General features: G+C 44.7%; 1 protein-coding gene across 1 annotated transcript in view; it reads right to left on the bottom strand.

Moving 5' to 3' along the window:
• The window catches only part of NUP153 (nucleoporin 153), a 94,991-nt gene that overhangs the window by 30,691 nt on the left and 39,111 nt on the right, over positions 1–25,189 (bottom strand). The window contains exons 6-10 of the mRNA XM_083187871.1: positions 8,147–8,263; positions 7,286–7,327; positions 5,257–5,307; positions 3,065–3,202; positions 2,308–2,360 (exon numbers count right to left, since the gene is read on the bottom strand). Of these exons, the coding sequence (XP_083043997.1) occupies positions 2,308–2,360; positions 3,065–3,202; positions 5,257–5,307; positions 7,286–7,327; positions 8,147–8,263 (401 nt within the window). The remainder of the gene's footprint in view (positions 1–2,307; positions 2,361–3,064; positions 3,203–5,256; positions 5,308–7,285; positions 7,328–8,146; positions 8,264–25,189) is intronic.

The following is a 25,189-nucleotide window of genomic DNA, read 5'->3' as shown; positions in this document are numbered from 1 at the left end:
GTTGGGCAATATTCATCACTAATGCTCTTGTGGTTAAACCAGGCATGTCCAAACTGTGGCCCTCCAGCTATTGTGAAACTACACATCCCAGCATGCCTTGCCATAGGTTTAACATTCCCTAATAACAAAACTGTGCAAGGCATGATGGGACTGGTAGTTTCACAACAGCTGGAGGGCCATAGTTTGGACATGCCTGGGTTAAACAGAAAATTACACCAACTTGTGGAAATTCTTCCCACAAGAATGATGCCTTTCTAGCAACAAAGTGGGCACACACTACATATAAAATGGCCTCTGTATTGGAAAGATGTTTAGTACAATGATCAGGTTTCCACATACTGTAGGGCATATAGGGGCAGATGTATGAACCAGCTTTAAGTGCAAAAATGCACTTAACGCTGGTTAACTGGGGGGGATAAAGTTTATCCTAACGTATTACTAGCGCACCTAACGTGCGCTAGTGACAGCCCGCTGAGTTATGCTCGGCGGGGCTGTCCCCTGCAATCCCCCCCAGGGATTAGCGGCCGGGGCGATGTATTAACAGCCTTCAAGGCGTTAATTCGCCCCGGCCGCTTCGCCAACTCAGGGCTAGCGTTGTCCTATCCCCCACTGTGGGGACAACGCTAGCCCTGCGTCTGGCTTGGGCTGCGCTGGAGATCTCGCGGTTTTAGCGAGATCTCGCGCATGCCCGGAAAGCCGGCCGGGGGTGAGGGACACGGCGAGTGTCCATGTGCGGGGCGGCGAGGGAGCCGATAAGGAGAGCCGGTTACGCTGGGGATAACGGCTCTCCTTATCGGCTTTGGAGGGGTTAATACATCTGCCTATAACGTTTGCCCGCTTCTCCGTGTTATGCTGGAGAAGCAGGACTAGTTATGTGTAAAACGTTATAGGCAGATTAATACATCTGCCCCAATGTGTCTAAACACTTTCTGCTTCTGCGCACTCATTAACAGGAAAAAAAAAAAACCAGGCAAAAATCACCATGATGTGGTAAACATTTATAACTTTAATGAAGGGTGGATGATTTTGGTTGCCATTATATATGTTACTTAATAGCAGAATCTGTAGAGCATACTGATCACTTATTAGTTTCGGTACTTGTTTCCTAGCACGGGCACACCGATTTCCATCGGGGTGGTCGTGTCGGAAAAATCGCGTCGGTCGCATCGCATGCGACCAACGCGATTTTTTAATTGAATCAAATGTGAATAGGGTCCCTAGGACCCGATTTTACATTTGATTCAATGTAAAATATTCCCTACACCCCCAATTTGACACCCTCAACGCCACCCAACGGTTGACGCCAACCCGAAGCATGGCGAGCGCAACGAGCCCGCGAGGGGCGGCGATGCGCGTCCTCCGACCTTTTCATTCCCCTACTATCCACGTCGGTGTGGAGTTGAGAATATAAAGTGTGGCGAGCCCCGCGAGGGGACGCGTATTACTTCACAGGTATACGCGTCCCCTCGCCGGGCTCGCTGCGCTCCCCACGCTTCGGGCTCGGTGGCTCGCCACACTTTATATTCTCAACTCCACGCTGACGTGGATAGTAGGGGAATGAAAAGGTCGGAGGACGCGCACCGCCGCCCCTCGCGGGCTCGCTGCGCTCGCCACACTTCGGGTTTGCGTCAATCGTGGGGTGACGACGGGGCCATATTGGCCCATTTCACATTGTTTCCTATGTGAGATGGACTTAATCAAGTCCATCTCATCTTGTGCCATTATAATGGCACAAGACCGACGCGATGCTCCCGATTTTAGTGTTAAAAAATATTTTAACATTGAAGCCTATGGCAAAATCGCGGCCATCGCGTCGGGGGCAATGTTAATGGCCGCGACAGACGCGATGCCCGCGATTTTGCCTTTGTCGGCAAAATGGACCTGATTTCAAAGGAAAATCGGGTCCATTGTGTACCTTAACTTTAAGGTACACGATGCCCGCGATTGTGGCCGTACTAAGAAACAAGTACCTTAGTTTCAAGCTAAAGAAACAGGACTGCTGAGCATTAGGGCTACCATACTGAGCGACTGACATTTTAGAAAGTGACCTCTCCTTTCTCCTTTGGTTTTTAAGTAGATGCAGGCAATGGAATAAACTACAGATATCTGCAGGATGTGTGTACCGGAGCATTTGTAGGCCGCAGGCAGTGAAGCAGGCAAGCTTCACAAACACAGTGCAGGCACTGTACATTTATTGTAACAATAGTTTTTCCATTTGAAGTACAAAAAAAATATAAAGATCAACATTTTTTTTTACCATCACTAAAAATGGCCATAAGACTGAAGAATTTGTAACAGAATACCAACCTCTCCACCTGTCGCGGTGCTGGTGCATCAGGCACATCATTCTTTCTCGGCTCCTACAAATAAAAAATTTATTTTTTGAATGGGTACAATATCTGCCAAACTTTTTCCCCACTACAGGGTAAGCACAGCATGAACAGGGATTGTAAGAGGTACTACAATATTAGTAAGAACTGCAAGGAATTCATCTGAAGCTCAACCGGCACCAAAACGATGAAAATCAGGGGTTGACAAAGGCATGATCAACACCTAATTGTGATATGAACAGAAGATATTGGTGTTGTACAGATGGCTATTACTCAGTTAAATTATGTAAAATTGTATAATTTTATGACCCAAACTTTAGTTATTAAAAGGAATTCTATGACATTATACAAATTGGAGTCCATCATCAAGGCCACCACCAGAGGGACTGCCAGGAGGCAGAGGAGTACTGGGCTTGCACAAAGAGGGGGCCCGGCAGCAGAGAGCCATGAAGCCAATCGCAGCTTATGGACCAGAAGCCAAATAAGTCTGGCTTACAGTAAACCTTGTATCGTTTATTACATACTACATTCCCCAAGCATTTTCTTGACTTACTAAATCAATATAAAACTTTACAAAAGGTGAAGTCAAGGTGGGTTTTTTATTTTTAGCTATTGAGATGAAGAAATGTCCTAATTTGTGTAACATGACTCAGTTAAAGATTAATTCAAGCAGTTGAGTTATTTTGTTTCTTAGGGAGTGGGGTTCTGACTAGACTGTATATAAGAATACTCACTTTGTGCTTGACACTGCTTTGAGATTTGCGAGTGTTTGCATTTGTTAGTGAAGGCTTGATGTACGAGGACATATTTGTGGAAACAGAAATGCATTTTGGCGTCACAAGCCTCTGTACTGGAGGGATCGTTGAATCCACCTGACATGTAAAAATACAGAAAATATATCTTTGTAAAGTAATAAGGTTCCATAAGGATTGCTACATATGTACTTACACATGTTGGCTACATATTTAGTCCCTTTCCCTATGACTTAAATAAGCATGCAACCAATCTAGTGAGAAGCCACATGGATAATGTTATACCAGCTAAAGAACAAACAGAAATGGATAAAAGTATACCTTAAAGATTCAGCTTTAGAATCTATCAAGTACACTGCAGATCCTTTAAAACTATGGTAAAAGTTGTCAACAATTTAAAAGCCAAGTAGCTTCTGATGTTTTGAGAGAAGTCTATGAATAGATGATCTGTCTCCTTTCACAATGACAGCTGCAAGCAGGAGCTGGATATAAGCCGTTCATGCATACAAGCATTAAGACCATATCCACATGTGTTTGAGAGCACAACTGCTCTCTACTGTAGGAAAAGATCTTCTAATGAATCAATAATGAACGTTTCCAAATTGCTGGTTGATTTTAACAGGAGAAAGATTTAATGAATAGCGATTTTGCTGGGTTATAAAGAAAATAGATAACTAACCCTGCCACTAGAAGGCCATAAGTAGCAAACCTTGCTACCAAAGAATTCAGAGTACATAAAACTGCATTTGTGTTCCTGCCTGTTCCATCGGTTTCTTTGAGATCCACAGGGGGACACAGGCAGAGCATTGCGTATAGGTAGTGTAGTATGGAAAAGGCACCAGACAGTTTCATTTGTATTTCCAGCAGCCCAGGGACCTAATCCACACCCTCAGCCAAAGGCCAGGTTAGTTAACAAGCCTACTTTCCTCCAACTAGTTGCTTGGATTGAGTAGAAATCTGGCACTGGATGGGATCAAAGCACAATCAGAAATGTGCCCACAAACCCAGGAAAATGGACAAAAACATTCAAATTGCTTAAATCAAACAGGTTCAAATACAGTACCATGTCTGAGGGGCAGTTTTTGTGCTTTTCCAGATTTTGGGAGCAAATTTCTTAAATAAACATTACATTTGTTCCCATCCAGTACCATATTTTTATTCCATCCAAGCAACTAGTTGGATGGTTGGAGGAAAGTTGGTCTGATGTGTGGCCAGCATAAGGCAGGAGTGAGAAGAGGGAAAAATCTGCACAAACTAAGGTCCAAGTATACTCCTAAACTGCACACAGATTACCAGGCAAAAGTGTGAATAAAACTTGACAAAAGTTTGGACAGAAAACCACATAACCATCTTACAGAGCTGCTCCACCAAGGCATTACGACAAGCTACCCAATAAGTCCCTATTCATCGGGTGTATTGAGCAGTCACCAAAGGAGGCCTCTTCCCCCGAAGAACCACGAGAGCAGTTGGGCTTTACATGTGGCTATGCGCTTAATGCTTGTATGAACTAACAGCTTATATCCAAGCTCCTGCTTGCATTATTATATTTTCATACCTTTCCATCGACATGGCTTTGATTGGGAACTGTAACTTGTGCTGAGCACAGTGCTAGCCAAGCACCTCGTCTGAAGCATGGTGAGCAAATTCAGCCATACCTGGGGATGCTGTACAATAGTTTAGGGTCCATTTGTTAAAAATCGGCATCCCAAAAACCTAACTATTTTAGGAGAAACCTTTTTCACGTTGACTTTTTGCTAGTCACCCTTTTCCCCATGTCAACCCTGTGCAAGACCATCTAGATGCTGTCGACCTAACTACCTACCAGACATCTAAATGGGAATGGTCAAAGTCGGGCAGGCACTGGAGACACCAATGACCTGCTAACAAGCACATAAAATTAATATGGTCATGTGTAAATGCTTCATAAAAAAAAAAAAACACCTTAATGCCCTAAAATCATTTTGGGTGGAGTTCAGTGCAGTAAACTAACTAAACTGCATTCACCTGAACTCTCCCAATCCTGCAGACCACAATCTCCCCACCTATTGTGTAGGTTGTCTAGTGGAAACTTACCAAACATTGTATTAATTATATTAAAGTCATATAATTAAAGTAAAACTTTGTATTAAACGTGCCTGATTCACAGACCTTAAAATAGCCACAGGCAATCTTACCTTTTTTCTTTTAGATGGATGGTCTATGCTGAGGAAACTTCTTTCTGATGCCTGTAGAGAAATAAAACGGATCCATAAACATTTGTGGGGTTTACATATTTTTTTTTAAATGAGTCTTCACAATTTGATATCACAGAATCTCACAACAGTAAACCAATACACACTACAAGATAAAACTGAAAAAGTATTGTTCAGAAAGGGCTTTCTGAACGGATATCTTTCACAATATCATCTAGTGTGTACACTCAAAATCCTTAACCTGAGGGATATCTACTGAACATGCAGGTCAATTTGTCATAATAGGCTAGTGACATGCTTGTTTAGCGGGCCCCAGAGGTCAATATCTATCAGTTTGGACACAATCGGCTTCTCGCGGCTGAAATTGTTAACTATTTCGGTCGCGGTCCACATCGACTAGTGTGTGTGGGAATTAAGGATATTTATTAACCCTTTGAGTACCAGCATCGCTGACATTAAAAAAAAAAAATGCACCAAAAAAAAATGTCAGCACTGCTCAGACTGTTCTTTAAATACAAATACAGCAAAGTCTGATATATAGTCAGTCACTGAAAAATAATGTACAAAATGAGTGGATAGTGGTATTCGCGACCAATGGGGTCTCAAACACATTAAATTGTGCAAAAAAAAAAAACACAACCAAATTTCTTTATAAAAAAATAGTCAGATAAATAAGTTTTGTTTTTTTATAAAGTACCATTTTTAATAATCACAAAAAAAAAATTATATATATAATTTTTTTTTTTTTTTTTTTTTAAAAGATCTATACCATGGGTCTTCAAACTGTGGCCCTCCAGATCTTGTGGAACTACATGTCACAGCATGCCATGGCAGTTTTGGCATGCTTATAGGAAAAAATGTGGCAATGCATGCTGAAACATGTAGTTTCACAACATCTGGAGGGCCACAGTTTGAAGACCCATGATCTATACAATAGATTTAAAGTGGTAGAAAATAGGACAATATAAAAAAGGTATGGCTTATATTTGCATAGTAGATCATTAACCCTTTGAGTGCCAGGTAAATTTGTCAAAATAGGTGTGAAAATTGCCAAGAAAATTTTTTATTCAGAATAATGACCTGTAATGTTTACCTTATATAGGAAATATAATCTTTTAAACCACATTTTTTATTTGAATTTATATACAAATTTACATAACAAAATTATTTATAGCAAATGTGAGCGACGCTGGTGTTTTTAGCAGATATTTTGCACATCTCAAAGAGCTGTTGGCACTCAAAGGGTTAAGGAAACCTTATGCATTTGGTCCCTCAGATGTCATAAAAGGGGGGTCTTTATGAAGTATGAGTGTCAAAACATGTAGGGCTTTACTCCGTTATATTATTAAGTATGCAATGTACATCTATGGAGTGTATTCAATGCTGCGGCCAGCGAGGGGGTTAAACAGCGAGGATTGCAGAAAACCAGCGATCCTCGCTGTTTAACCCCCACACCGGCCGCTCGCTCTATTCAACTTTCCGGGGAAATCCTCGCCATCACAGGACGGCGAGAATTCCCCAAACCAGCGAGACCCGCGGCTAATGCAGGAAACTCGCTGTATTTAGCCGCGAGTCTCGCTGGTTCAGGAGCCGCATATGCCAATACCCCTCGCTCAAAAAATGGAGCGAGGGGAAATTGGCGTATGAGGGAGCTGCGTTGAATACTGACAGGGTGAGTGGTGACAGCGAGCAGGAAGATCTGCTCGCTGTCACCACTCACCCACAGCATTGAATACCCCTACAAATTGGGATGCAATTTCTTTATTTTTATCAAAGAATCTGCTATTAAACATTACTATTTAAAAATACATCATACAGAGGATAGAACAGCACAGAAAAGTGGTCGATCTACTTTTTCGCTGGAAACCGCAATACAGCATTTGATCAAGCAACACCTCAATCAATTGGTTTGCCGCTCCTTTTACTGTGCATGTGTCCAGTAAACATCTGTACATAACACCATTGCAGAAATGTAACTTCTGAACTAAAAATAGATTTGATCTACACTCACCAATGATACAGGAGAAGAGATTGATGGTATTCTCCTGGCATCCTAGAAGAAAAACAGAGGCTTAACTATGGAATGGATTCTATAGAATGTATACTTTTACCATATTAAAAATATATTTGAATTATTTACATGATTACAGTGTGCAAAAATGATTATAGAATAGAAATGTAAACATAGGCACACAGCTCTATTTGCATTTTGTGGTGAGTTCTGGGTATTTATAGGGTTACTTTTTATGTAAAAAAATGTAAACAGCTTTCTGCTTGTAACGGATAGGCGAATGAGCAATTCTATCAATAAATGCATGGTTTCAGCACTAGCGCACAAGGCATGCCAGAATAGATAATGTCATGTACAACAGCATAACAAAATTAGCAACACTTCTAGATCTCCAGCGTCTGCATCCCCATAAACCTAACATTCAATATGGGCATCTGGCTGTCGGAACTTCCAGACAGTCTGAATTCCGGGCCGTTTTAGTTTCACCTGAAAGTAACACGACAGTCTGAATTCAATGTTCCGGCTGTCAAGTGTCAGAAAGTCCGTGGATCAGCGAAAATGGTCACGCATTTGACAAACTGTGGCAGTTTCCGAAAAACAAATTAGATAAAAAAAAAAAAAAAGTTGAATCTGACACCCATCAATGGGGTCGTTAACGGCAGCATTGAATAGGTAAGTCCTGGTATTCCCCATCAGGAAAGATTGGCACATATTGAGTAAACCTAAACCCTCCCCCCCTAATTCTAGTTTGTGTAGAACAATGAGCAAGCCGAGCTCATGAAAGTGGTACAGTGCTTATTTATTTACATTTCACACATTCAATCTCGAATGATGTAATAGGTTTTGTCACATGCAATTTACCGACAAGGGGCTTGACATCTTCTCTAAAGACTGCAGGATACGTCGGGCAGTGGAGCTTGTGACACCATAGGACTGTGAGGTTGCTGGTTTCGCTTTAACTTGTCTTCTTACTGGGGCCTGAAAGAAACAAAAAGATTTTAAAAAGCCACCATGATATATAGTTTACATGAAGAAGATATCTATCTATATATGCACAGCCAGAGTTTTGTACCTAGCTCGTCCAAATGTGGCATGGTGTAGTTTGACCAGGATTAGGTTTTTGCCAGGTTTAAACCTCATAATGGAGATCTACATGGTGACAGTCAACAAGGAAGTGTAGTCTCTGAAGCAAGATTCAGAGAAACACAGTGGAACAGTAAGTTGGAGGATAAACTGCACCAGCACTGGTAAGGCCCATACACACTTGCCGACTTTAAGCTGAAACTCGCTCAAAACAGCCGTTTTGAGCGAGTTTCAGCTTAAAGTCGGCAAGTGTGTATGGACCACCGATGCCCGACTAGCGATGATGCGCGCTCCCGCATCATCGCTAGCAAAGTGGGCCGTCTGCTGGTTTTACCAGCACGTCTGGCGATGATGGCTCATATTTGAGCCATCATCGCCAGGTGTGTATGACAGCCGGGCTGAAAGATGAGAGACTTTCAGCCCAGCTGACCGGCCGCTCCCGCCCCCCGCTGCCCCCACCACCCCGTCGCCCTCACAGTCGCCTCCTCCCCCCGTCTCCCCACCGGTGTATACTCACCCCGCCGCCGTTCCCACGCCGCCACACTGCCACGCTCCGCTCCTGCGCCCGACAGTCTCCCCGGCCAGGCCACACAGAGTCAGGCCGGAGGAACGCCCCGCCCCCGGCTCCCGGCTGACATACTGTATGCATGCAATCGGACATGGATGAGATTTTAAGCCAGTAATATATAGATTGCTGGCACATGCCAGCAATCTATATATTACTGGTACCACTGGGCACCAATGCATAATGTATAAGCCAGTAATATATAGATTGCTGGCCCATGCCAGCAATCTATATATTACTGGTACCACTGGGCACCAATGCATAATGTATAAGCCAGTAATATATAGGTTGCTGGCACATGCCAGCAATCTATATATTACTGGTACCACTGGGCACCAATGCATAATGTATAAGCCAGTAATATATAGGTTGCTGGCACATGCCAGCAATCTATATATTACTGGTACCACTGGGCACCAATGCATAATGTATAAGCCAGTAATATATAGATTGCTGGCACATGCCAGCAATCTATATAATACTGGTACCACTGGGCACCAATGTGTGTGTGTATATATATATATATCTATATATATCTATATATATCTATATATATCTATATATATCTATATATATCTATATCTATATCTATCTATCTATATATATATATCTATCAGGGCCGTCTTAAGACTATAATGGGCCCCTGGGCAAAATAATTTGACGGCCCCCTCTCCTCCCCTCACCTATGTGCAGCAGTGGCGGGGATCCGGGCAGCAGTGGGTGAAGGGGTCCGTGCAGGAAGCGGCGACTCAGACCTTGATGCAGTGCTGTTTGCTGCCGGGCGGGAAGCGCTGCAGATTTTGGAAAGACTGGCTGGGCGCTGATTGGCTAAGCGTCCTGCCAATCAGCATCTGGCCAGTCTTTTCAAAATCAGCACAGCAGTGCTTCCCGCCCGGCGGCAGACAGCACTACATCAAGGTCTCCGCTTCCCGGACGGACCCCGCCACATGCCGCTGCCCGGATCCCCTCCACACGCCGCTGCCCGGTCCCCTGCACACGTCGACCACTGCCCGGGTCCCCTGCACACGCCGACCACTGCCCGGGACCCTGCACACGCCGCCTGCTGCCCGGGTCCCCTGTACACGCCGCTGCCCTGGTCCTCTCCATCTGCCGCTGCCCGGGTCCCCTCCACCCGCCGCTGCCCAGGTCCCGACCACACGCCGCCTTTCCCTAGGACAGTGCCGTCTTCCCCATTGTGGTGGGCCCCTACTATCCTTGGGCCCCTGGGCAACTGCCCATTAAGCCCAATGGGAAAGACGGCCCTGATATATATATGCCAGTAATATATACATTGCTGGCACATGCCAGCAATGTATATATTACTGGCACCACTGGCCACCAATGTATAATTTTTATGGCGGCAATGTATACATTGCCAGAGCAGGCTAACAATATATACATTACCCCAGCAATTAACATGTAGGTAAGCGGCACTAATGTGGCATATGTAATAGCCATTACGGTGTGTGATAATGGGCATCATGGTGTGTTGCATAATATTTAATGGGCATCAGTGTGTACCATTATCTGTAATGGGCATTATGGTATGTGACGTAGTGTGCATCACGGTGTATAGCATGCATTATGGCCATCGCAGTGTGTGGCATAACATGTAATGGGCATTACAATGTGTGGCATAATGTGTAAGTGGCATTACGGTGCGCAAAATAGATTTTTTAGCAAAGATAATAAAAAAAAACACTATAAGGCCGATCAAGAGGCGGGCAGTGGGTGGTTAAGGAGTGGGCCACTGTAAGAGAATATTTCAAAACAAAGGTGGTAACCCTTATTATGGCAATATATTATACATTGTTGGCGCAGGTGAATGGATTTCCCCGGGTGGGGCGGCGTGTACTTGATCACTGGGCTCTGAATATATGCAGCCCAGCGATTAGTTTTCAATCAGGCACCAAGAACAGAAATGCACTGAAATAAAAGGGCCGTTGCTCCCACCCTTGGATTTCGAACCCCGCCCATTATGTAAATAGCCTTTTTGTATGAAAGATTTTCAGCAAAGTCTTTCGCCTCCTGAAAATCTCTAGCTCTTTGGGGAAAATAGCTCAGTGTGTACGCACTACTTTGGTGAAAGATTTATCTTTCAGAGATTTTGGCAAAGTCTTTTGAAATGAAAATCTCTAAGTGTGTATGGGCCTTTACTAGCTATGGTCTCCAAAGTTAAAACAAGCACATTATACTCACTGATAATTCCATTTCTTCGTAGAGATCCATGGCAGCCATACTTAGGGATATTCCCCTTATTCCTAGGATTAGACAGGGTGATTTTTTTGTTATAGGCTCCGCCCACCTGGGGTACATAAGTTCACACCTCCCCTTCCTCTGTCTTGAGTGTCTCCTCTTATGGTCTAGAGAAAAAAAAAAATCACAACTTTCATAAGGGAGGGATCTTTCTTGTGGCTGCCATGGATCTATACGAAGAAATGGAATTATAGGAGAGTATAATTCGCTTGTTTCTTCTACGATCCCATGGCAGCCATACCAAAGCAAGAAAGGGAGGGAGACTTAATCAATGCAACATTATTCATGGCACTAACATTTTCCCCAAAGTGGGCAGAAGGAACGTTCACAGCATAATGCTTTGTGAATGTATGTACAGACAACCAGGTAGCAGCTTGGCAGATGTCTCATTGATGCTTGAGCCTTCCTAGCCCATGATACCGCCATAGCTCTTGTCGAGTGTGCTGTAACAATGTGAGGAGCTGGCTTTCCTTCTTGTTCATAAGCAAATGTTATGAGACTTCTGATCCATCTAGCTAGTCTTTTTAAATGGAACCATTCCTTTTCTTGGTCCTTCTGGTATTATAAACAAGTGTTTGGACTTTCTAATGCCTTGTACTCTGAAGATATATAGCATGGGTCTTTAAATTTAAACTGTGGCCCTCCAGATGTTGTGAAGCTACATGTTCCAACATGCATTACCACATTTTTTACTATAAGAGCATGCCAAAACTGTCAGAGCATGCTGGGACATGCAGTTCCACAACATCTGGAGGGTCAGTTTGAAGACCCATGATATATAGAAATGGCCCTAACCAAGTCTATTGAGTGCAATTCTTCTTCATGAGTAGATGGAGCTGCATAAAATGCAGGTAAAACAATTTCCTGATTAAGGTGGAACTTAGATACCACCTTAGGTAAGAAATCTGGGTATTTCTTAACAAAACTCTGTTTGGGAAACATATCAAGTAATGCTCTTCTGCCCATAAGGCTTGAATTTCACCAATTCTTCTGGCAGAAGTTATCGCGACCAAGAATAGAACTTTCCATGAAAGGAATTTCAGATCTGCTAGAGAAAGCTGTTCAAAAGGTGCTCTCATCCATCCATTCAGAACCACATTGAGGTCCCATGGTGCCACCATAGATTTCCTTGCTGGCCGAATTTTCTTAATAGCCTTGCAGAATCTGATTACTAGCTTTTTGGAAGACACTAAGAGCTGCTATTTGACATTTTATAGTGGATACAGCAAGCTGCATATGAAAGCCTTCATAGAGGAATTTAACTACTTGAGGAGTAGGAACCTTTGAGACTGTAGTAGAGACTCCATTCCATGACAAGTTCTATAATAAGCCATTGAGGATACTTCCTTTCTAGCTTTAAGTAACACTTCAATTACTTGATCTGATACACCAGTTTGTCTTGGGTGTCTCCCTTCAACTTCCAGGCCCCGAGACCAAATATCCCTGGATTGGGATGATATAATGGACCCTGTACTAATAAGTCTGGTCTTACTGGTAAAATCATAGGTTCCTCAACCGCCAGTTTCAGAACCATCGGAAACCAAGGCCTCCTGGGCCAAAAGGGAAGGATTGCTATAGCGGTTACCCTGTCCTCCAGTATCTTCTTGAGGGCACGGCCTATCAATGGAGTTAGAGGAAACAGATAGCCCAGTTGACACTCCCATTTGACTGAGAATGCATCTGTCACTAGGGCTCCAGGTAGATAGAATCATGCATAAAATTTCTCTACCTTGCAGTTCATGCGAGTGGCCATGAAGTCTATTTCTGGTTTTCCGAACCTCTTTATCACCAACTGAAAGACTGCTGGGTTCAGAGCCCATTCTCCCGGCAGAATATCCGCCCTGCTCAGATAATCTGCTATTTCGTTCTCTTTGCCCGGGAACGTACATTGCTGAGAGGGACTTCAGATTCTTCTCTGCCCACGATATAATCTGTTTCATTACTCTCATAATGGAACTGCTCTTGTTACCCCTTAAATGATACAACACATTTGTTGGCAAGCTGCTCAAATCAGAGGTGATGAGCAGGTGTGCCACCACTGAAATATTGTCTAAGAAGACCATCAAATGTTTTTTTAACAGATCCTTGAAGTGACAGATTGCTCGCCACACTGCAGTTGCCTCTCTTATGTTCGAAGTTAGACCACTCTCCTCTCTCAACCATCTTCCTTGTACTGTGATATCTGTCAAATGAGCGCCCCACCCTGACAGACTTGCGTCAGTTGAAAGGTTGACATATTGGGATAGCTGAAGACTGGTTGACCTGAACTCCAGGTCTCGAGACCACCAAATCAGGTATTCCTTCACTTCCCAGAAACACGCTTGTATAATGGTTTCTTGACATTCTCGTATATGGTAGTAGTTTCCACTGGAAAATACGCATCCTCCACTGCGCCCATGGTATTATTCAAATTCCTAACAATTGCAGGGCATCTCTGACCATTACCGTTTGTTTGCGAATTGTCTTCAACGCCAACTTCTGAATCCTCACACTTCTCTCTGGAGATAAGGTACTGCTCTGTTCCAGATATCTTTAATAACCCTCAGGAATTGGATCTTCTGAGACAGCACAAGCTGACTTTTCGAAATTTATGATCCACCCATGTTCTGTCAGAAAAGTGAGAACATCCTTCAAACGGCTTTTCACCTCTGCCACTGAACTCTCTGCTACCAGGATATCGTCCAGGTAAGGCCATACTTGTACACTCCTTTCTCTCAGTTGAGGTATCAGTGCAACAATAATATTTGAAAATACTCTAGGTCATGGGTCCTCAAACTGCGGCCCTCCAGATGTTGTGAAACTACAAATCCCAGCATGCCTTGCCACAGTTTTGCTATAAGGAAGTGTTAAAACTGGCAAGGCATGCTGGGATTTGTAGTTTCACAACATTTGGAGGGCCGCAGTTTGAGGACCCATGCTCTAGGAGAAGAGGTTAGGCCAAATGGTAGACAAGTAAACTGAAAGTGACGACCGAACAGGTGAAATCTTAAGAACTTCCTGTGTTCCTGAAAAATTGGGATGTGGTAATATGCATCTTTCAGGTCCAGGGATGCTAGAAATTAGTTCTTCACCCCTGTCAATATAGCAGATAGAGAAAAGAAGCTTCATGATGGAAACTAAGTACACATTCAGTTGTCTTAGGTCTAGGATAGACCTGAACCCTCCTGTAGGTTTTGGGACTATAAAATGATTGGGGTAGAATCCTTCTTTCCACTGTATTTCTGGAACTAGTTCTACTGCTCTTAGATCTAAGATGCTTCAATATTTTTATCAACTCTAGTCTATCTTTTGATTTGCCGGAGGGCGAGACTTCATAAATCTGTTGGTTTGCAACTTTGATTGAAATTCCAGACGATAACCTTCTCTTATAACTGATAAGACCCATCTGTCTTTCACTGATTTTCTCCCAAATTTCTGCAAACTGTAAGAGCCTTGCTCCTACTTGCTGGAGATCCATATAGTCATTGCTTTCTATATCCTCTTGTTGGACCACGAAAGGAACCACGGAAAGAACCAGCTCTTCTGTTATACTGTCTTCCTGGTCGATAGCTGCTCGCCTCTCTAAATTGTTGTCTAGAAGATACTGGTACAGGGAATTTATTCTTCTTATCCTGTGGAAGATGAAGAGATTTGCCTCCTGTCATTCTGTGAATAATCGTGTCCAACTTTGTACCAAAGAGAAAGTTTCCTTCAAAAGGTTAAGGCACTAGACCAGCGGTGGCCAACCCGCGGCTCTCGAGCCGCATGCGGCTCTTCTCTGCCTCATCTGGGGCTCGCGTCTAACTTCCCTGCAAATGATGCTCGGTGGCTCCCTCCCTTTGATGCGCGGCTCTGCGGCGCCAGCTCAGACACTACCTTTCATGTGTGACGAGCCGCGGTCTCCGTGAGCCAGCGCATGCGCAGTCACATTAGGAGCAGTGTCCCCGGCGCCATGTCACACTGCGCAGTCGGCATCTCTTTGATCCACCCATCCCTGCTCTCAGTGCTCTGGCTGGCGTCTTCATTTACCGCCCCAGCCTCCTGTCATCCAAGTTAAGTGTATGTTATCATGCACAAATATATATTTATTGAAGCATGAAGTGTATGTGTGTATGGGGGGGGGGTTTGCTTTGGGTCAGGTTCTCTTACAATAGATAGATATATACATACATACATACATACATACATACATGTCTCCCAGAGGTGCGGCACTCAGTTAACTAAATAAAACACACTACATCACAGTTGTCACTGCTGACAACTGTGATGCAGTGTGTTTTATTATGTTAAACAAGTGTATGAATATTTGTGAAGGCATGTCATTCTAAGCCGCAACCCATTTAAAAATGGGGCGTGGCCTTCTGGGAGCTAGGCCACGCCCATTTTTTAATGGGTTGCGGCTCTTTGTCTTAACAGAATTTGGGGGGGGGGGGGGGGGGCGGGCGCCTCTTAGTCTCAGATGGGTTGGCCACCCCTGCACTAGACGGTTCTTTGAGTTTGCATCCGCACTCCAATTTCTTAACCAGAGGGCTCTTCTGGCTACTACTCCTGCTGCCATAGCTCTTGATGAAAAGGAAAAGGAAACCATGTCGAGTGATGCTTCGCATATATAACTGATAGCCTTCTGCATGATCTCAAGATTCTTTATAAGGTATTGTCGAGAAATCTTCTCCTCCATATCCTTACAGTACTCCATAACCTTAAAGCTCTCGCTGAAGAGGCTACGGCTATTCCAGCTTTTAAAGAAATTGCCAAAAGAGATTTCTTTTAAAGAGTTTTCAATTATTTTATCCATGAATCCTTTAAGGACGCGCCATCCTCAAGGGGAATGGTCGTTTTGGAAGTGACTTCAGCTACTGCCGTGTCTACTTTGGGTACTTTACACCAGCTTATTAACTGCTCATCTTTAAACGGATACATTTTCTCCATTCTTGGAATTCTACTCACAGAAGACCATTCTGATCTTTCATAAAACGATGTACTGGAAAGCATCTTCCTGATTTTGCTCTATCTTCAAACAATATATCCTGATTATCAACAGGCTTTTCAGGTTCCTTATAAAATCAATAGCTTTATGAACATTTTTCAATAAGCTTTGTACCAATTCTAGATCAAATGAACTAGCTTCCTCCTTAATTTCTCCTGGTTCATCACCTGATGATCCATCATCCAATTTATCTTCAGAAGAAACTATGGTATCATATTCCAGACTAGTTTGGGATCTGGACCTTTTATTAGAATGTAATAATTCTTCCTTGGACACTAAAGATTGTTTCATCCAATCCATAAGTTTGTTTAACTCCTCATTCTGAGGCACCACTGAGACATTAGGTTTAGCACAACGTTCACAGGATGCTTTGTATCTGGTAACAATCGCATGAAATAACACATTTTCTTATAGTAGGTTTCTTCTTGGAAACCTTTTTCTTGCATGGAGACGCAGGAAGCACACTAAAATTATAATATATATATATATTTCTATTGTAAAGCGCAACGGAATCTGCTGCGCTATATAAGAAACTGTAAATAAATAATAAATAAATATATATATATATTTTTTTTTTTTTTACTAAAAATAAAATATCTAACTTCTCCCACAAATAAGAGCTTACCTCAACAAGGGAGAACCCGGCTTATGGGAGGAAGGATCCATACTGCTCAAAGGACCAGTATTGCAGAGTGAATGACTCCAGCGCTGACATGTGTAGCTATATAGCCAGTAACACGGAAGTGACCACTTCCTCCGGTCTTAACCGGTAGTCTCCACATGCCGGAAGTCTGTGCCTGCTAGTACACTGAACTGCATGTCCGATCCAGCGTGAGCGGCACTTCAAGAACCGGGTCCTGGTACACACAGGGACCGGTGCGGCAGATCTTGGTGCCACTAGCACCGACGTGAGTCAGATCCGGATACCAATACCTCTGAGTAAGTAGCATTGCAATGTATTCCAAAGCACGCAGACAGGGAGCAAGCTAACAGTCGCGTTTAAAGTTCCTGCAGCTGACTGCTGTGTACATACTGATACCGGATGGAAGCTCTTAAGAGGCCAACCTGATTCCATTCCCCCCGGGCAGCCAACCCTGAAGTAAGCTCAGAAATAAAAACAACACCCTACACTGTAACCTTTTAGAAGACAGGAAAAAAGACACAGAGGAAGGGGAGGTGTGGACTTATGTACCCCAGGTGGTCGGGGGCTATTAAAAAAAAAAATCACTGTTTCTAATCCTAGGAATAAGGGGAATATCCCTAAGTATGGCTGCCATGGGATCGTAGAAGAAAAGCCCATACATCTGTGGGCTTTATCCCAAACACTTCCGGACTGCCAACTGTATGTGCAGTAAGGAATTCCATGTTAAGGTGGTCCGAATGGACTATCTGAGAGACTGTCTGTTCTGAGTGGAAGATAATTGAGTGGATTGGCAATGGTTAGGGTTTTAGAAGGTTTCATTGGAATATCCTTGTACTTCACATTGCATATGGCCCCAAAATCACCAGGTTCCCGCCAATCCCAGGACTGGCCACCCTACTGAGCTAATGTGTGGAGCCCCAAGTTTGTGATCGTTTCTACTGTGCTGCTGTGTAATTCAGCCAGTGAGTTATTTCTGCTTCTGACATTCTGTAGTGTACTGTACAGCTATTTCAGGAGGATGAGGGTGCAGTATTTGGCAGAGAGGGATTATGACATTTTACACTGCACATCGACCCAGGTCCTACCAGTGTTTAACCCTGCTTAATCCCAGGTTGAGATGTTGACTAAAAATGGTTATTTGTTGTACACATTTACTATAGATATTTAAGACCAAGGAGGGATGCCTATTGTCCTTATTCCTGTATATAAGGTTGGCTGTTTATATGTAATTTAAGGAAGGCACTCCAGAAGTTGTGGGAGATCATCCACAATGCCAAACTAATTATATCTATAGGCACTCACAAACTTTCAGCAAATGTTCTTTTATGTCTCTCCATTACTTTCATGTATTACAACCATGCAGCACCAGATCCCGATGCCCGGCGGCATCAAAACTGAATGTAGCAATAGGCTATGCAGAAGAGTATTATCTCGGAACGAGGGCCATGCATCTCATTTTGGGAAAAGATTGCCCCTTTCAGACCGCACATTTTTTTGTTTTTTGCTTTTTTTACCGTTTCGAAACGGTAATATGTGCGGTCTGAAAGGTCCAGAGTGATTTTACAGTTTCCAAAAAAACGATATTTAGAAATGGTGAAAAAGCAGGGTCCTACCAGTTTCAGACCTGTTTTTTTCTTTGCAGTCTGAACGGGTCTGAATCGGGGGCACAGCAATCACCTTGCCTCCGGGAGCCAACATGCCCTTGCACCGTGGCACCTAGCTACACCACTAAATGTAATCACTTATATTTCAGGTCTGCATTTATTTTATCAAAAGCCCATATATCACAGACATCTCACATAATTAAAATAACGACTTCAATATGCTGAACAAAAAAGTCCTGTCAAAGACAGCAGAACACTTGTTACATACACAAACTTAACAAGCAGACAACAGGTGCTCCGTGCACTAGAAGCCAAGCCATGTGGGAAGTTATAAACAAACTGAAAACACATGCAATACTGTTCAGCAGTTAACAGCGCACACACAAGATAGATACACTTACAGGACAGAAGGGCTATTTTGCTATAGCCCTAATTACGGTAAAACCACTGCACCTATTTCAGAATTTTTTGGGTTATATAGATATATATATACCGTATTTTTCAGACCATAAGACGCACTTTTCCTCCCCAAAAAAGTGGGGGGAAAAGTGTGTGCGTCTTATGGAGCAAATATTGGAATATTAACATGCAAAAAACTCCTGAATGCTGGTGCTGCTGCACCAGCACACCAGGAGCTGCAGCAGAGCCCGCTCCCCCTCCCGTGGTACTTGTCAGCAGCTTAGACTTAGAGGTCCGGGCAGCGGGGTCCTTTTGGAGAATGGGATATCATCGGCGGGGAACTATCATGGGATCTAGCACTACTAGTTCCCATCTGCCGCAGGGACCCCGCCGACGATATGCCATTCGCCAAACGGACCTCACCCCAGCGTCTCCCTACCGCTGCCAGCATGTCATCATCCCTCGCCCGGCACCTTTACACTCACCCCCTAACATTCCCACGGAGCCGGGTGTCTGTCTCCAATCCCCATATGTCCGATCACCAGGTGTACCGAGGGATTGAGCTGCCGCGTTGCTCGAGGGACGGAGCGGCCGGGTAAGAGGAAGGTAGGAGCTTCCAGTATCTAAGGGGAAGACAGACAGCGCTTCCAGGAGGCTGCCACCGCTGGGAGCCGGGTATAAGGGGGACAGCGCGCTGCCGATGCTGGGAGCTGTGTGGAGGAGGGGGAATGTGAGGCAGTCATTTGCCACCGGGCTACAGTACTCTGTGCCCGCTCAACACCACCCACTGCCCACTTGGTCTGTCCTGGCATCGCGTCCGCTGGCTAGAAGGCAGACCTTTCACCCTGCTTGAAGCTGCCCATTAGATTTAGCTCTCAGCCTCCTGACATTAACAAGGAGCAGTCACCTGTAGGCAGCTCCTCTTAGGCACTGCAGCGAGACTCGACTCTACAGCAGGTTTGTGTCTCACCTGCCTGGGGCTACCTGCATGGTGGAGGGGTGACAGTGCATTTTTAATAAGTGGACGAATGAGCTACCACTTTCTTTCCTCCCCATGTCCCCCCCTCTCTCTATATGTCTATCACTCTGCCCACCATGTCTCTCTGCCATTCTGCACCTCTCTGCTATTGTATTTCTGCCCCTCTCTGCCCATGTCATTGTGCCTATGTCTCTCTCCTTACGTCTCTTCCTCTCTGCTGTTCTGCCAGATCATTCCTGCCCATAACCTCATCCTCAGAATATTTTTTTCCTGTTTTCCTCCTCTAAAACTAGGTGCGTCTTATAGTCCGGTGCGTCTTATAGAGCGAAAAATACGAATATATATATATATATACATATACATATACATATATATACATATACATATATATATATATACACACACACATATATACATACATATATATATATATATATATATATATATATATATATATATATATATATATATATACACACACACACACACATATATATATATATATATATATATATATATATATATATATATATATATATATATATATATATATATATATATATATATATATATATATATATATATATATATATATATATATATATATATATATATATATATATATATATATATATATATACACACACACACACACACACCCCAAATCAATACCACTGTATGCAGAACTCACACAAATTCTAAACTTTTTATTTCCAAAAGACTAAACTTGTGAAAACAACATTAGTAAACACATTTCTTGCTACGGGACACATTATACCCACAAATGTGAATTTATATTTTTTTATAACCAGAAATACTTTGTGATACACAACAGGGGGGTATGAGCTGAAATGACAGTGCCAGCAGCCATATGTGCCCGAAGGGAGCTACATTTGAATAGCTCCGGTACCCACTTATACAGGTATTTCCTACCACGGTCCTCAAGGCACACTAACAGGGCAGGTTGTAGTGATATCTAGGCTTCAGTAAATCAAAATAACTGGCACTAATTAAGTCACCTGTGCCTAGATTTTCACTAAAAGCTGCACTGTTAGGTGTGCCTTGAGGACGGACGTTGGGAATGCCTGCTCTAGTGTCCAATAGCATGAAAAGATCTAAACCCGGTCCAAAGTGTTATTTAGAAAGGTTATCGTTTGAGGTTATTCAAAATGGGTGCTTTCCCGCTTTAGAAAACCCCAGCAGCTAATCTGATCTGTTCCCCATAATCCTATGGAAGGGTTACTTTCTCTGGAGTTTATGCAGCATGGACATTTGCCAACTTTGGGGCTGTAGTAGAAAAGCCTGGCCACATGTTATAACTGAAAACTACTGAGTCACAAAAAGCAGTATTAGGAATAGAGAGAGGATTTACTAAATTAAAGTGAAAAACACAATTTAAAGAAAACCTACAAGCTCATCAAATGTCATCTTTTATTTTTTTATATGTCCTAACTGTAGCAATTGGTTTGTTCCATTTATTCCTGAAAGATACAGACCATTTCTTTTTGATTTAGGATTCCCTATAGATTGTAAGCTTGCGAGCAGGGCCCTCCTACCTCTATGTCAGTTTGTTACTACCCAGTTTGCTTTAGCACAGTTTCCGATTGTAAAAAGCAAATTAATTTGCTGCAGGGGTGTGGTATAGGGGTCCGACAGTCTGGATCCCGACAGTCGACCCAGACGCTGAGCTTGCCACGCTGCGGGCACGGTGGCCCGCTACGCGAGCCACCTATTCTATTCTCCCTCTATGGGGTCGTGGACCCCCAGGAGGGAAAATAGCAAATGGTCATCGGGAACCCGGCTGTCGGTGTTTTGACAGTCGGTATCCCGACGTCAGTTGAATACCTGTCGGGATCCCTGCTGCACTATATTAAAAAAACTGTATTCAGAAACAAAATATGAAATACTTCCACTTGCAACACCTAGCACTTTGGTGGAGTTCCTAGTGTGTATTTCTTAAGCGGTGTACACACGGGGCGATTTTAAGTACATGTCGCTGAGCGACCATATTGCCAGTGATTTGTATGTGTTGTGGGCGATAAACCGCTGGGTGTGCGCTCCCATGTTCAGCCCCCAATGGTCCTGCGACAAGCTATTTCCCCCTGTGGCTCCCCAAGCAGAGTCTCCTTTTCATCAGCGACCAGATATGGGAAAACGGGACACTCACCAATATATTGCACCGTGTGTACACAGCATTACACATACTGGGGGCGGCTGAATAGACTTCTTTATAAAAAATAAAAACACAGAAAAGGTGTGGGATGTTTTGAACATGATCAGCCTTCTCAGCTAATCTGGATTTGTAGATATTAAATACCTGTGCCTATACTGAACTGCTCACATTGCTTCTAAACCTAGAGTGGAGGGGGGCGTGGCTTGACCGGCAGCGGGAGAGGTCGCAGGGAGTGAGAGCTCCGCAGTTATCCTGATTAGATATCCTGACCTGGGACCCCTGGACGCCCTGTGTCGGTCTCTTTTCACTTTGTGGCAGCTTCTGTGTCCCCCTGCGTCGCCTGGGACCCTCCTGGACAGCGCTCGATGCGCCCTTCCCATCGGATGCGGGTGCCATTTTGTAGTGTCAGGCTGCTCTAACAGAACACCGCTGTAGCTGACATGTGGCTCCGACATCCAACGCTGGTGCCTCTTGCCGGGTGAGTCGGCGGTTGAGGGCATCCGGTGGTTAGCGGTGAGAGAAGGAGTTCTCTTTAGGGGCACACTGCTCAGGCTGCGCGGAGAAGTCGGCGCCATCTTGCCTGTCTGTCTGTCCCCTGGGATGCAGCGCCTAAGAGCTGACTTGCTCCTGCACATACAGAGCGCAGTTCAAACTTTTGTTCTACCCAGGATATGCAAGGTGAGTTTGGACGGATTCCTGTTAGCCATCTCTTGCTGGACTATATTTGGCACAAAATTTGGAGTGAGGGAGGCTGCCATAACTTACAGTGAACACTGAAACGATTTCTCCCCTGTATTCATATTTAGCTATTTTTGGTACTTGTGTATTTTGGCGGCGCCCCCGATGTCCGTCGTACGACGAACAGATCGCATCGCATCGCATGCCATGCACCCGATGGCATGCGATGCGACGCGATTTTGACCCCCTATACGACCAAAAATCGTATAAGCACCCTAAAGGGTGCTTTTGAGCACCCAAATGGGTGCTTACAATGTTAAATGCACCCCCACGCCACCCCCCACTATAAACGTGAACCCGAAGCGTGGCGAGCGCAGCGAGGGGCGGCGGTACGCGTCCTACGACCTTTTCATACCCCCACTATCCACGTCGGCGTGGAGTTGAGAATAGAATAGTGTGGCGAGCGCAGCGAGCCACCGAGCCCGAAGCGTGGCGAGCGCAGCGAGCCCCGCGAGGGGACGCGGATACCTTCACAGTTATACGCGTCCCCTCGCGGGCTTCACAGGTGTCCGTGGCGACGCGGACACCTGTGAAGCCCGCGAGGGGACGCGTTTACCTGTGAAGGTATCCGCGTCCCCTCGCGGGGCTCGCTGCGCTCGCCTCGCTGCGCTCGCCACACTATTCTATTCTCAACTCCACGCCGACGTGGATAGTGGGGGTATGAAAAGGTCGTAGGACGCGTACCGCCGCCCCTCGCGGGCTCGCTGCGCTCGCCACGCTTCGGGTTCACGTTTATAGTGGGGGGTGGCGTGGGGGTGCATTTAACATTGTAAGCACCCATTTGGGTGCTTAACATTGTATAAGCACCCATTAGGGTGCTTATACAATGTTTAATCGCATCGCATCGTATGGCATCGTATGCCATGTACAATGGCATACAATTTCAAAATTGTATGCCATCGTGCACTATCGTACGATATCGCGTCGCATCGCATACCATCGTATGTGTTATGGTATGCGATGCGATGGGCGCCGCCAAAATACACAAGTACCCTATTTTTTTTTGACGCACTGACTGTGTGGCCATCTTCCAATATTCTGTTGGGTACAGGCGGTGGGCTCTGGTGGTGTGCTAGCCGCCTCCATCTCCCTGCTTTTTGCGGCCATTATACAGTTGATTGACTGCCACTTTGGTGACTATCTCTTAAGCGTGCTATATTACATGCTAGACCATGGAGTCCTCTGTCTAACAAATACTACGGGCAATCTACACTTCTACTGCCAGGCCTCTTCGTAGGATGGATGATATATACGGCCATACCTTACCTTCTACTTACACTCCTGGCTGGAGCGCGGAGTCTACTGGGGATACCTTGCCTACACTTAAGGACCCTGTAGCTCTCTATATTACCACACAAGCTCCTACCCTGAATGTATCCATTCCTATGGTCTGGGACAAAACTGAGTTTATTTGCTGCTCCGTGGCTGAGAATCCTGTTAAAGGCGTGATTTATCTGATTCCTTTTCCATTATCCTGGTATTTGCTGATCAAATATCCTAGATGCTCCCTTGCCTATCCCCAAGTGGCTCTGCTTCCCCATGAGTCTGAGTATTGGCCAGACTAATGATTCGCTTTTCGTTTGAAGTGATAATTAGTGTTCCCGCTAGGCTTATTTTACGGGGCGCTGCGCCCTGCCCCTTTTAAAGCAGCAGATTTCGGCCCTGCCCCCTGTACAAGTTAATAGATGCTGCCGCGCTAGAAGTCTCCTCCCGCTGACAGTGTCAGCTTCTAGCGCGGCAGCGTGTGGAGTGGACACACTCCCCCCTCCCCCCCCCCTGCAGCCCTGCGGTCTCTCCCTGTATATAGCGGCGTATGAAGCCACCATCAGCCGCTCGCAGTGACCGCCCGTCCCACCTCATTTGGTTGCCGGGTATGCTGCGCTGACTACCAGCGGTGTCGCACCCCACCAGCAGAGCAGCGCCACACTCACACGCTGACTACACCAGCAGCGTCGCACCCCACCAGCAGAGCATGGCCCTTGCTCTGGGTCAGGAAACGTGGTAAAGGTGACAGGTACACACTGCGCAGCGAACAGAAAGAGGAAGACACAGTTCACTCTTTACTGCGGAGGGGGAGGGAATCTTTGTAAATATATGCTACATAAAGTGATGTCTCAAGACTTTTAAATCCCCTACTCTCCTCTGTTTTCTCCATTACCCATCCCCCTCCCCACTCTCACTACTGGTTATCTCTCTCCTGTCTTTTTCACTCTTTCCATGCCCCACTCTATACTCTTTTATCTCTCTCTGCCTCTATCTCACCCCCATCTCTTAACTCCCTTTTTCATTCTGTCTCACTCTGACACTGTCTCTTGCTCTGCTTGACACCCTTTTTCACAGTGACACACTCTCTCTTATATTCTCCCTTCCTAACACCATCTCCCTCCCTGTCTCTTTCCCTGACAATCTTTATTCTCTAGCTCCCCTCTTACTCACTCTCTCCCTCCCGAGTACCCAGAACCCTCCCCCCCCCCTGTGCCTATTCATTGCTGCCCATG

This window comes from Crinia signifera, chromosome 5, assembly GCF_055691185.1.
Source record: "Crinia signifera chromosome 5, ASM5569118v1, whole genome shotgun sequence".
In the NCBI taxonomy this organism is placed as follows: domain Eukaryota; kingdom Metazoa; phylum Chordata; class Amphibia; order Anura; family Myobatrachidae; genus Crinia; species Crinia signifera.
Note: the sequence above shows the minus strand (reverse complement) of the source record. Positions and strands in the feature narration are given on the sequence as shown.